The 12771-nt window shown below is 38.1% G+C and overlaps 2 protein-coding genes across 4 annotated transcripts; one reads left to right on the top strand and one right to left on the bottom strand.

The window, feature by feature from the left end:
* Window positions 1-229: 229 nt before the first annotated feature.
* On the top strand, window positions 230-4788 carry LOC103864696 (receptor-like protein 32). The gene is made up of 3 exons (XM_009142462.3): window positions 230-3492; window positions 3688-4426; window positions 4538-4788. The coding sequence occupies exons 1-3, from the start codon at window positions 1668-1670 to the stop codon at window positions 4572-4574; spliced, it is 2601 nt and encodes an 866-aa protein (XP_009140710.1). The 5' UTR covers window positions 230-1667; the 3' UTR covers window positions 4575-4788.
* Window positions 4789-4932: 144 nt separating this feature from the next.
* Window positions 4933-8251, bottom strand: LOC103864695 (tryptophan--tRNA ligase, chloroplastic/mitochondrial). 3 transcript variants are annotated; one of them, XM_009142459.3, is made up of 16 exons: window positions 7957-8251; window positions 7766-7882; window positions 7614-7710; window positions 7453-7494; window positions 7279-7368; window positions 7085-7207; window positions 6910-6981; window positions 6726-6838; window positions 6596-6617; window positions 6439-6504; window positions 6129-6185; window positions 5856-5902; window positions 5689-5770; window positions 5503-5592; window positions 5260-5400; window positions 4933-5145 (listed from the first exon to the last, which is right to left on the bottom strand). In XM_009142459.3, exons 1-15 carry the CDS (start codon window positions 8001-8003, stop codon window positions 5269-5271), a joined length of 1197 nt encoding a protein of 398 aa, XP_009140707.1. In that variant the 5' UTR covers window positions 8004-8251; the 3' UTR covers window positions 4933-5145; window positions 5260-5268. The 3 variants fall into 3 exon arrangements, with proteins under 3 accessions (XP_009140707.1, XP_009140705.1, XP_009140709.1); XM_009142457.3 differs by having other exon boundaries at window positions 5138-5400; window positions 7957-8228; XM_009142461.3 differs by having other exon boundaries at window positions 5138-5400; window positions 7614-7701; window positions 7957-8204.
* Between the last annotated feature and the right edge of the window lie 4520 nt (window positions 8252-12771).

Genomic DNA, 12771 nt, shown 5'->3' with positions numbered 1-12771 from the left:
CGAATCGAACCGAGGTTATTCAGATTTAAACCGAACTGAGAGATTTTTATCGAATTGAGTTTTATCGTGAACCAAACAGTAAACAATAGTTTTTCTATCCTCTTTCAACGAAAGATAGCCTTAACTTATGTTCGTCTGTGTTTATTCCAATTGATCTCGGCTCAACTAAGCCTCTGGATTTTGAACCAAACAGAAATTTCGATTAGTTCGATGAGAAGTTTGGTTCGATTCGGCAAGTTTGTAAAATACTTTGGTTTTCGGTTAATTGGTTAGTTTATTTATTTATTTTTTAAAAAATTGTTAACCAAATTTTTGAACTGAAATTACCTAAATTTAACCAAAATATAATCGAAACAAAAATTCAGTCATTTTGGTAAAAAAGAAAAATTAAACCGGACTAACAAAATACTGAAAAGAACTGACCCAAACTTTTTTCCGAGTCAAACCGAAATATCCAAATTCTGAACTGCCCTACTTGAATTACTTAAACTGCTAGAACCCACATGCCTAGGCTCACCTTTGAGTGTACTTTGAATAGCTCAAATAAGGTTGATTAGACCATGAGACATTTGGTGAACACAAACTAAATTATACGCATACGTGACACGCCATGCATAGCCAGTATGGTTTAGTTTCGTTTTAAAGACATGTTCGGATATGTAGATTATATAGGGGGTTGCAAAACGAATTATCCCGTTCAATTTAGCTCACCTTATGATGAGTTCAAATCTTTCATAGCTCAAAAGTTTCATGAAGGCGTTGTGGAAAAAATATTTATTATTAGATTAACTCTTCCTATATTTCTTTGATCAAGCATAATTGAGTCTTCGTGATTGTACTGTTTACATTGGGGTCCTCGCGTTCGTGGCTTGGGGTCCTCACGTCTCTAGGCCATTGACCGGTTTGGCGCTCTCGAAGTCTGTATAGCGGGTTTTGGATCGGTTTTCAATAGTTTGTGTTCTAAATCCCTTCTTCGATAGCGTTTGTGTGTTATGGAGGTGACGGTTATAAGTTTCGAGAAGATCATCGAGACCTAGCTACTCCATAGACGACACGGGAACTCCCGGCATCCGAGACGACAAGGAGAACCTCACTTTTTCGTGATCATCGATGACGGTTGAGAACAGAAATCGATTTTTTATGTTTGCTAAAAACAGACTAGCGGAATGTGACGGGTTTAGTGGGTGGGCGAAGCTAATATTGTAATTAGTAGACTAGGAAGCTTTTGTTTGAATCGAGCTTGTAACCGAAACCTATTCCCGTCTATCGAGCTGATTTATAATTTATTTCTTCAAAAAAAAAATTTGAGTCTTCGTGATTGTACTGTTTACATTTTTGTTATTCTTCTCTTTTGTGGAATATGTTAGCTTGCAGTTGGTTTTAGACAAGGACATATGAACTTTCCAGTAAAACAACCAAAATGTATAAAAATCGAGAATTCAACACAAAAGACTTTTCACCTACCCTTTCCAACTTCAAGAAGACTTGGTAGAAAAACTATTAGTGAGTCAACTTGATTTAATTTATCTTTATGCAATATATTATATAATTATGTATATATAAATAGATGGTCATGCAAGTATGCAACCATAATACCATCTCAAATTTTCATCTCTGCTTTTTCATTGTTAATATTCAGCCAAACTATCATAAATAGAAGAAAAAAAATGAAAGGCTCTTGGAATTCAAGGAGTATCATTCATATTACTCTTCCTTCTCTTCTCTTTTTCATTTATAATTTCACGGCCGTGTTTACAGCTCCTGCTCGACACTTGTGTCATCCTGTACAAAGAGATGCACTTCTCAAGTTCAAGAACGAGTTTGAGATAAAGAAACCTTGTTTGGACGGCATTCGTCCCAAGACGGATTCATGGGCAGTTAATATTGACTGTTGCGATTGGGATGGTATCACATGTGATACCAAGTCTTGGGAAGTGATCGAGCTAGACCTTAGTCGCAGCTGCCTCCATGGTCGGCTTCATTCCAATAGCAGTCTTTATAAGGTTAAAAACCTAACCACTCTCGACCTCTCACACAATTATTTTAGTGGTCACATCTCACCTTCTATTGGAAATTTTTCTCATCTTACCATTCTCGACCTTTCTAAAAATTATTTTAGTGGTTGGATCCCTTCTTCAGTTGGAAATCTTTCACATCTTACCATTCTTGATCTTTCTGGTAATGATTTCATTGGTGAGTTGCCATCTTTTGGCAGTATGAACCAGTTGAACCTCTTAAGCGTTGAATTCAATAAACTTAGTGGCAACTTCCCACATTCCCTTCTCAATCTTGAAATGTTATCGGATTTATATCTCTCCCACAATCAATTTACTGGCACACTTCCTTCTAACATGAGTTCACTCTACAACTTGGAGTACTTTGAGGCATGGGACAACTCTTTTAGTGGAACTCTTTCTTCTTCTCTATTCACTATTCCTTCTTTGACTTATGTTGATTTGAGAGATAACCAACTCAAAGGTACTCTTGAATTTGGCAATATATCTTCACCATCTAAACTAACATCATTAGTCCTTGGCGATAACAACTTCATAGGACCAATCCCAAAATCCATTTCCAAATTAGTAAACCTTCAAGACCTTGACCTTTCTCGTTTAAACACTCAAGGCCCGGTTGACTTTAGTGTCTTCTCGAATCTCAAGTTGCTTCAACTTCTTAATATATCCCATTTAAACACCCCCACTACTGTTGACTTGAATGCAATCTTACACTCGAATCTCAAGTCAATCTTTTTACTGGATCTCTCTGGGAACCATGTTTCAACCACCAACAAAAGTTCAGGTGTGAATCATCATTTGCAAATGATAAGCCAGTTGTACATGTCAGGATGCGGTATCACCGAGTTTCCTGAGCTCTTAAGAACCCAAAAAAAATTGATGAATCTTGACATTTCCAACAACAAAATCAAAGGTCATGTTCCTGGATGGCTATGGACACTACCAACTTTGAATTTTGTGGATCTTTCCTACAACATGTTCATTGGTTTTGAAAGATCAACGAAACTTGGACTATCTATGCAGTACTTGGTTGGCTCAAATAACAATTTCACGGGCGAGATTCCCTCTTTCATATGTGATATGCGCTCTCTAATCACTCTTGATTTGTCTAGCAATAACCTCAATGGTGCCATCCCTCATTGTATGGGAAACCTCAAGAGCAATCTTTCATTTTTAAACCTTCGTCAGAATCATCTTAGTGGAGATCTTCCAAATAACACATTTGCAAGTCTAAGGTCGCTTGATGTCGGGCATAACCAACTCACGGGTAAGCTTCCAAGATCTTTGATCCATTTCTCAACTCTTGAAGTTTTGAATGTGGAAAGCAACAGAATCAGTGACACCTTTCCTGTCTGGTTGAGTTCCCTAAAACATCTTCAAGTTCTTGTCTTACGCTCCAATGAATTTCATGGACCGGTACATCAAGCCTCATTTCCTACGTTGAGAATCATAGACGTATCAGATAATCACTTCAATGGTACGCTTTTTACGATTATGAAAATTATTTTTGTAAAAGAAAATAAGATTTTGAGACTGTTATAATAAATTCGGAAAATATTGTAAATTTATTCATTCATATGATCAATATACAATCCTAAACGGATATATTTGTATCAATTCGTTTTTTTTTGCTCTTAAGTTTCCTAAATTAATCAGCTTTTGTTCTCAACAGGAACTTTGCCTTCAAATTACTTTGTGAACTGGAGTGCCATGTCATCACTTAAGGCTAACGAAGATCGGTCTAAAGAAAAGTACATGGGAGATTCTTTTGGCTATTATCATGACTCAATGGTTTTGACGAATAAAGGTATAGAGATGGAGCTGGTACGTATTCTTAAAATCTACACCGCACTCGACTTCTCCGGAAACAAGCTTGAAGGAGAGATTCCACGGTCCATCGGTGCATTAAAAGAGCTTCATGTGCTCAACTTATCATACAACGCTTTCACCCATCACATCCCATCATCTATGGGAAACTTGACAGCTCTCGAGTCACTGGACGTTTCCCAAAACAAGCTTTCCGGAGAAATTCCACAAGAGCTAGGGAGCCTCTCGTATCTTTCCTACATGAACTTTTCTCACAATCAGCTTGTTGGTCTAGTACCAGGAGGCACTCAGTTTCGGAGACAAAAGTGCTCTTCGTACGAGGAGAACTCTGGACTCTTTGGTCCGGCTCTCGATGAAGTTTGCAGAGATATCCACGCGCCTGCACCACAGCAGCATGAAAAGTCGAAGCCAGAGGAAGAAAAAGAAGAGGTGGTGAGTTGGGTGGCAGCTGCGATAGGATTTGGACCTGGTGTTGTATTTGGATTGACGATTGGGTACATATTGTTCTCATGCAAACAAGAGTGGTTCATGAACGTTTTTGGTCGAAACGAACGCAGAAGCTCCACAATGCTAAAGGCTAAAAGGTAATGTTCTGAATTTGTAAGAATACAAAAACTCTATTTATAATAATGAAATGGTCTGGAGAAATCACCAAAATTAAATGAAACTAACGTATCGAGTTATATTTATTATAGCCGTTTTAAAACCCAAGCTGCTCGAAGAGGACAATGAATCAACCAAACCAAGTAAACTGCAGAGAAAGAAGCTTGCGGAGAAAGCAACCTAGCTCCCAATATTCTCGTTTTTGTTTTGATAAAAATATTCTGGTTTTGTATGTAGTTTGGTTTATCATGGTCTTAGTTTTCACTTTTCCGGCTTCGCTTAGTGAGTTTCTTTTTATGTTTGTCTCTATATTATGGCAAAAACCTGTTGATTCAGAACAACACCCACATGTGTGTGTTTACTTCATCTGTTGCCAGATAAACATCCCTAAATTCGCCATTGATCCAATATAGCTAGGTGGTAATCAAAATATATATTTGCTGTATAGACCAAAAAAGCACCCTAGTCAAGAACCTGATTTTTGTGATTTTTTTTTTTTGAACTGAATTGAATATAAGACCTATTATGCAGACCAAAAACGTTTTTGCCATAATATGCTTCTATTTTTTTATGTAGTACATGTGTGCATTAGTGCCGTTATATAGGCTTCCTGATGGAGGTCTCGTGGCGAACCACTCTTGTACATTACTTGCTTTGGACGACAGCTTCCACAAGTCGACGCTATTGCAAGCAACTGTGACTATCATTTGATATATCAAGTAACAAAACGAATTGTTAATTTGACAAATTGTTGAATTAATTCAAGAATAAAGAATCGTACTCTTTTTTAAAAACTTGGAACTTAGAAACCAACCGTTGCTCCTCATATATAGAACCCCATCGCCTGTTTCAAATTGCGAATTGTGACTTCTGCTATCTCCGTGGCTTTGTCCGCACCTTCTGTCAATACTTTATCCAAATACGCTGACTCTGCTGTTATCTCTTGATAACGGACCTGCATACCAAAACATATACCAAACCAAATACCACATTACGCGGATGAACTTAAACTTGAAGGTAATTGATTGAGTTTAAAAGTTTTTGACTTTGCAGAGACCTGGATTGGACTAAGATGCTCGACCACAGCATCCGTAAGGAGAGGCTTAAATGTGCCCCAGCTCATATCTTTGCATTCCTCCATCACTTCCTGCAAAAAATGTTCCCCGGTGATTATGATTATGACTAAAACGAGAAAGTAAAGCAATCTTTAAGATTCAAAACCAATTATTTCTTTTCTTCATACATCTTTTGTCTTGCCAGAGACAATCTGATATACAGAGAGGAGATTGTTGCACTCTGGTCTCTCGGCATTGTCATATTCAAGGCTGTTGGAAACATGAACTTTTGAATTTAGATATCTCAATTTTAAGCTAAAATAGTAACAAGAAAGAGAAAATAATTAGCACTCACCCTACAAATGAATCTGTCTTGCACCGTTTTATCTTATCCGCAATCAACTACATAATTTTTGAGAGGATGAATTTAGATTTAGTAGCAGACGAACTTCACTTACAGCCAACATGACAGAACTCTACAAGAATATGTGTGTGTGTACATTACTAATCACCAGGCACACATATTTATCTGAGAGCTTGAGCATATATGGGTTGTATGTCATTGTAAACTAAAGAGTTTTCACAGCTTTCATATAGATGGTGACAACGGCCAGTTAATTTTACTTACATCTTTTGAGTCGAGGAGATTGATCCGGGACTGATCAGAAGGTGCAGACTTGGACATCTACAAGATTACAATGACGGTAAGGAATTCCTCTAAAATTATCTGACTACAGAACTGTATCCGGACCACATGTAGGGACGCAAGTCACAGAAGTGTTAATCATTACAACTTAACAATAACCACAACATATTTCCAATAGGATACGTTTAAAATGTGATTTATTTCTTTAACACTAGGACCAACAGTGACGCAACTGCTGAATGCAGAAAGAAAATAAAAACAACAAAAGCTTTAGTTTAGAAAACATTTCTACCTTGGAACGACCATCTGTAAGAGACATAACTCGGGCTCCAACTTGTGGTATGAGTGGTTCTGGTATCTACAAAACAGGATAGTTTATTAAACCGATTAACCATCTGTGATAATCAACAAAATTAATGAGCATAGACAAAGCATTTGGAAAGTCTCACCTTAAAGATCGAACCACCACGCCTAAGGGAAATTAAGCCATTAGGAAGCATGTAAAAAGCGAAGATCATCAGCAATTGAATTGAACAGTATACTTAATATTCTAAAATGAAGAAAGCAAGATTTATATACCCTCCAAGCTTCTTCCACTTCCTTCCACCATATAAATTATTCACACGCTGTGCCAGGTCGCGGGCAAGCTCTAAATGCTGCTTCTGGTCCTCACCCACAGGGACAAAATCCGACTGCAAAAAAGCATTTCTTTTATTTTACTAGTGTTCCTTCTTTATTACACAATTTTTCAGATGACACTCACCTTATACAAGAGGATATCAGCAGCCATCAGAACTGGATATGTTAACAAAGACACAGAAGCATTCTCACCCCCCTGCCACGCAAAAAAAAGAGATCAAAATCAAAATGGAATCAGTAAACAGAATCCTGTATGTATACAGTCACATAACATGAGGAAACAAAAACATAAAACGCACCTCCTTGCGAGATTTTTCTTTGAACTGAGTCATTTTCTGTAGCCAACCAATAGGTGTGGATGAACTCAAAAGCCACATTAAGTCCACATGAGCGCGGACGTGAGATTGCACAAACACCGAAGCCTACAAGGACACTCTTTGATAAGTTATTACAGATCTTCACATAAAGAGCTAAAAAACAAAAAAAAACGAACCTTAGAAATGTCAACACCACATGCTAGATAGAGCGCTGCGGTATCCCTAGTAGCCTTTCTTAGTTCTAGCGGGTCATATGGTAGTGTTATCTACATTGGTCAAGACAGATAAACTAAACACAAGGAAGTATTACCTATACTTAAAACTTTTGAAAGGTTTTGATTGGTACATACCGCATGAAGGTCTACAATGAAAAAGAGTGTTTCATATGTATCCTGCAGACATATAAACACATAAAGCCTGAAACAAAAGAGTTGATAAATATTTGTAGCCAAAAAAAATAAACGCATTCCATTAAAACCTTGAACTTTAGAACAATAGTGGAGGTACGTACCTGAAGGGCGACCCAGTTCTTGATAGCGCCTAGATAGTTTCCCAGGTGAATTGAGCCTGTAGGCTGGACTCCAGAGACCACACGTTTCCTGCTAAAACTACATGGAATCAAAAGAATGCAATTAACAAGAAGCCAGAGACATGAAATTTTACCTTACAGAAGGAGAAGTCTGGTCGGAGCAATAACATCGGAATCTTTGTCTGGTTAGGGGGAGAGAAAGAGGGTTTGGGTGTCTGAGAAATCTGGTGCTGTAGCCGAGACGAGAGAACCTGGAAGCAGAAGAATCAAAAATGGAATCCAAGTGCATTTGAAGAGGAGAGTGAGGGAGGGAGGGAGGTAAAACCTGGAGGAAGAGAGGATGAGGGAGTGAGAGAGAGTCGCGTGCGCCATTCTTTAGCTTCTCTCTCTTTCTGATGACACGAGAGAGAGAAAGAGTCAAACCATGTCTGTGTCTCCCTTCCCCCTTTGGATATTAAACCAATTCTATCGCTTGTGAACCGAACCAAAATGCTCAAACCGAATTGCAGTTTCTGAATCTGCAATCGACTTAAAATTTCTACAATACACAACGGAACCCATACTTGACTTGGCTTTGTCGGAGTAATTTTTGTTAGGACCATACTTGACTTACTTGAAGTACTGGAAATTTCTTTTGATAATTTGCCTTGGCTTGCCTTGCCTCGTTAATTGTTAAACCAAGTAATTATCTTTTGATTACATACAAAAAAACACATATTCTAAAATTTTATCATCTAAAAGTCACATGAATTTTCAAGGAAGTAGACAAAAATGAAAATAAGCATTCAAAATATTGAAAGATCATACGAAACTCATTGTTCTTCCATTTTACTTCGATGCTTCAAAAAAAAAATTATCTACTTCTTAGTCATGTTTTGCTCCTGCAAGAAAAAAACGTTTTGTTCATGCAATAAAAAGTTCGTAAATGCAAACCAAACATAAGTGATAATATGATGAATCTTATATTGCAAGTAACAAATATTTTTTTTTGACGAAATTTTAAATTTATTGATCTATTACGATGAAGAATTACATTTACAAAAGAATCAGACTATAAAAAATATATTTGTGTAAAGTAAATAAAAGAGAAGAATCTAGCTTCCATCTAGCCTGTTACTTGGAACCAACTCTAACCAATTCTGTAGGAGGCAAGTAACAAGTATTATTTAGCAAGTAACTAGTATGTTATAAAACGAGTAATAAGTAACGAATAACGAGGCAAATATCAAAAAATGAAACGATATTTGATATTTGTCTTGTCTTTGCAAGTAGTAAATACTTGCCTTGTTAACAGTAAGTACTCGGTTTTTTAAGGCGAATACGAGTCAAATCACGAGTATAAAACGAATATCGAGTAATGATGTCCACCTCTACACACAACGGAACCCATCTTAAATTTTATTAAACCAAATGAAATTAACCATACTAATTGAACTAGCCAAACTTCATTAAAAATATAAAATCCTCTTAAATAAGTTAGTTTTTTTTTTTTGAATTAATGTTAAATTGATTCAAAAAAGCCTGTATACAACTTGTGCTTCCTTTCTTATATGAGAACTTTACTACCCCCCCCCCCCCCCCCCCCCTTTCTACATATAGCTTTCTATTTACAATCTAGTAAGAAACCAATATTGCATTAGCTGCTCCATTCCCTTTGCTCCATCTCTTCTCATCAAAGTAATCTTGTTTCTTATTCCCTTGTCGACTAGCTTTTTGATTACTGGCATAGGTAACAGCTTCTCGCCATGCATCAATCTGTTACGCTCACTCCAGACTGCATATAATACTGACTGAAAAGTATACCGTATACAGAATCTACTCATCTTCTCCCTCTTATCATCCGCAATGATCAACAAAATCTCAGACCAAACATTAGTGTATGAACTTCCCAAGACTCCCTTTACGATGAACTCCCATATCTGAGAAGTATACTCACATTCAAAGAATAGATGGCTTCTCGTTTCTGCAGCATTCTTACATAGAACACAAGTAGTATCAACTCCTTGACTCCATTTGGATACTCTGTCCAATGTAGATAATTTGTTCTTGATTGAGAGCCAAGTTATAAATGCAAATTTGGGAGTGGCTTGAGGAAACCAGACACCTTTGGACCAAGAACAGAACGGTTTACTCTCTCTTAATAATAGCCAAGTATCTCGCGAAGAGAATTTCTGTTTGAAACCTGATTTTCCTCTCCAAATACTGGTATCTTCTTTCTCAGGGCACAATTTACACCCAATGACATTCAACTCTCCCTCAATGTCATTAAGCAGAGCAGTTCGATGTCTCCTCCTTCGACGTACATTTTGCGCTGCCTCTTCCAATGTAGCATTTCTGCCCACTCCCATATCGATGATACCTCTCGGGCCTAACAGATCAAAAATAGGACCTCGCTTCGACCATGAATCAAACCAGAAGGAAATATTTCTACCATTGCCCAACTCTTTCTGATAAAACCTCTTCGCTTCTGGTCTCAGCTTCAACATTTTATGCCACATCCAAGATCCATTCTGCATTTTTGAATTTAGCTCCCAAAAACTTCTCCCTTTAAGCAGATTATCTTTAATCCATTTACCCCACAAAGAATCTCCAGCCAGCATCCTCCATATCAGTTTAAGCCCATACACCTTGTTTACTTCTTTCAACTCTCTAATTCCCAACCCACCTTCACTCTTCAGACTACAAACCTCTTTCCAAGCCACTTTAGTGCTTGAAGTTTTAAGTGAAGGACCGGTCCAAAGAAAAGCAGCACAAATTTGCTCCACTTCTTTAACACACGCACTTGGTAGCCTGAAAACTGATGTCCAGAAGTTCACAATGTTCATAAGAACTGAGTTTATCAATTGCAATCTTCCTGCGTAAGACAGGAACCTACACGTCCAGGTACAGATCCTACTCCTGATTTTCTCCAGTAGAGGGAGATAATCTTGTTTCCTCATGGCTTGAGTCATTAGAGGCAACCCCAAATATTTCACTGGAAGCTCACCCACTGCAAAAGGAAAATTCGTCAAGATACTACTTCTCTCTGCTTCTGCAACCCCGCCATATATATTGTTGATTTCTCCAAACTTATGCTCAGCCCAGACCAGCTTTCAAACCGTTCAAATACTGAGAGAGCACCTTCAATGGATCTTTTAGAACCTTCTACAAAGACCATTAGATCATCTGTGAAACACAAGTGGGTGAGCGACAACTTTTTACATCCCGGGTGAAAGACAAACTTATCTTCAGCCACAGCACGATCAATCTTCAGTGACAGCACATTCATGCACATCACAAAAAGGTATGGAGACAATGAGCAACCCTGTCGAAGACCTCTAGAGCTTTGGAAGTAGCCCGCAAGATCACCGTTTACTTGTACAGAGAAAGATGGACTAGTAATGCAGAGCTTTATCCAATGCATAAATTTCTCCGGAAATCCCCAAACCTTCATACTTTTCAATATGAATTCCCACTGGACTGAATCGAACGCTTTTGATATGTCTATTTTCATTAGACATCTCGGAGTAATATCTTCTTTGTGGTAGCCTTTTACCAACTCAGAAGCAAGAAGAACATTTTCCATAAGAAGCCGACCTTGAATGAAAGCAGATTGCGACTCTGTTATTAAGCGGGGCAGAAGCTTCTTAAGTCTATTTGCCAAGATCTTTGAAACCACCTTGTAGATAACATTACAGCACGCAATAGGTCGGTAGTCCTTCATCTCCATCGAGTCTAACTTCTTGGGAATTAACGCAAGGATGGTGGAGTTGACACCTTTCGGCAAAAACCCATATCGGAAGACAGATTGAACCGCAATAATGAAGTCTTGAGATATTACCGGCCATACTGTTTTGAAGAATTCACTTGGGTATCCATCTGGCCCTGGTGACTTATTGTTTGGCATCGCAAATAGCACTTTGCGAATCTCCTCCTCTGTCACTACTGCCTCCAATTGTCTACAATCATCTGATGAGCAGCGAAACTTGAGTAGCTCATGTAACTCTTCCTCCGAAGCACCTTGATAGTTTGCAGGTCTGTGATTAAGAAACTCAGCAAAAAAACTTTCAGCTTCTTGCTTAATCTCAGAATGCGTAGTTACTACTCTTCCACTTCTACATCTGATTTCTCTGATCATGTTCTGAGCTTGACGAGTTTTTATTGCTCTGTGAAAGGTCTTGTTATTCTTGTCTCCCACATCTAACCAGTGTAACTTTGCTCTTTGTTTGAGAAAATCTTCTTCCAAACTTGCAATATGTAACCACTTCCCATATGCATCTGCCTCCTCTTGAATTGCTAGAGCACTTGGGTTCACTAGTGTCTTTTTCTGTTTTTCACATAATACTTCGTACGCATCCTTAGCCCTTACAGTGAGATTACCCAACTTATTTCTCCCCATCTCTCGAATCAAAGGCTTTAATGTCTTTAGCTTCTTTGAGAATCTATACATCGCAGAAGTTGAGTGATATAACCTCGCCGTGGAATCCCAATATCCTTGGATCATAGGTAGAAAATCAGGAAGACTACCTATAGCGTTAACATACTTGAAAGGTCTTCTAACTTTTTCGCCTGGAGGAAAAAACTGAACTGTACAACGCATATGATCTGAGCAGCCTCCTGGTTCAAAAACAGAATATGCATTGCTGAACCTCTGAACCGCCTCTTCATTCAGTAGAACCCTATCCAACTTCTTACAAATGATCCCATCTTCCCGCTTGTTGCACCACGTATACTTTGGCCCTTGGTAAGCCATATCGGTAAGCTGACAATGCAAAACCAATCTCTGAAACTCGCTCATCCCGTTAGAAACCTTTCTCATGTTATCAAATCTTGAACTCTCTCCACCATCCAATATTTCATTAAAGTCACCCATAATCAACCAAGCTTTATCTTTGAAACTGGAAGAACTGTTGTGATGAGCCAAGTCTTCCCACAACGCCCTCCTCTCCTCTTCTTGGTTACTAGCATATATACATGAATAATAAAAACCCTCTTCACCTTGCATCTCCACAAAGCAGGTTATAATCTGATCAGACTTATATACAGGAGTCATGCGAATCATGTCTCTCCAAACTAACCAGATTCTTCCACCTCTACTGTCTTCATAGTTTGTTATAGAAGACCAACCACTAAACACTTTTTTAAGAATTTTCTCAGCTTT

This window comes from Brassica rapa, chromosome A04 (genome assembly GCF_000309985.2).
Source record: "Brassica rapa cultivar Chiifu-401-42 chromosome A04, CAAS_Brap_v3.01, whole genome shotgun sequence".
Classification (NCBI taxonomy): domain Eukaryota; kingdom Viridiplantae; phylum Streptophyta; class Magnoliopsida; order Brassicales; family Brassicaceae; genus Brassica; species Brassica rapa.
This window is presented reverse-complemented; position numbering and strand designations above follow the sequence as displayed.

Excerpts from the sequence above, each read along its gene's own strand:
- LOC103864696 (XM_009142462.3), top strand. The coding sequence starts at position 1,668 with ATGAAAGGCTCTTGGAATTCAAGGAGTATCATTCATATTACTCTTCCT. Across the intron at positions 3,493-3,687 it reads ATCAGATAATCACTTCAATG|GAACTTTGCCTTCAAATTAC; the intron begins GTACGCTTTTTA and ends TGTTCTCAACAG. Across the intron at positions 4,427-4,537 it reads ACAATGCTAAAGGCTAAAAG|CCGTTTTAAAACCCAAGCTG; the intron begins GTAATGTTCTGA and ends TATTTATTATAG.
- LOC103864695 (XM_009142459.3), bottom strand. The coding sequence starts at position 8,003 with ATGGCGCACGCGACTCTCTCTCACTCCCTCATCCTCTCTTCCTCCAG. Across the intron at positions 7,883-7,956 it reads CTCATCCTCTCTTCCTCCAG|GTTCTCTCGTCTCGGCTACA; the intron begins GTTTTACCTCCC and ends TTCTGCTTCCAG. Across the intron at positions 7,711-7,765 it reads CAGACTTCTCCTTCTGTAAG|TTTTAGCAGGAAACGTGTGG; the intron begins GTAAAATTTCAT and ends GATTCCATGTAG.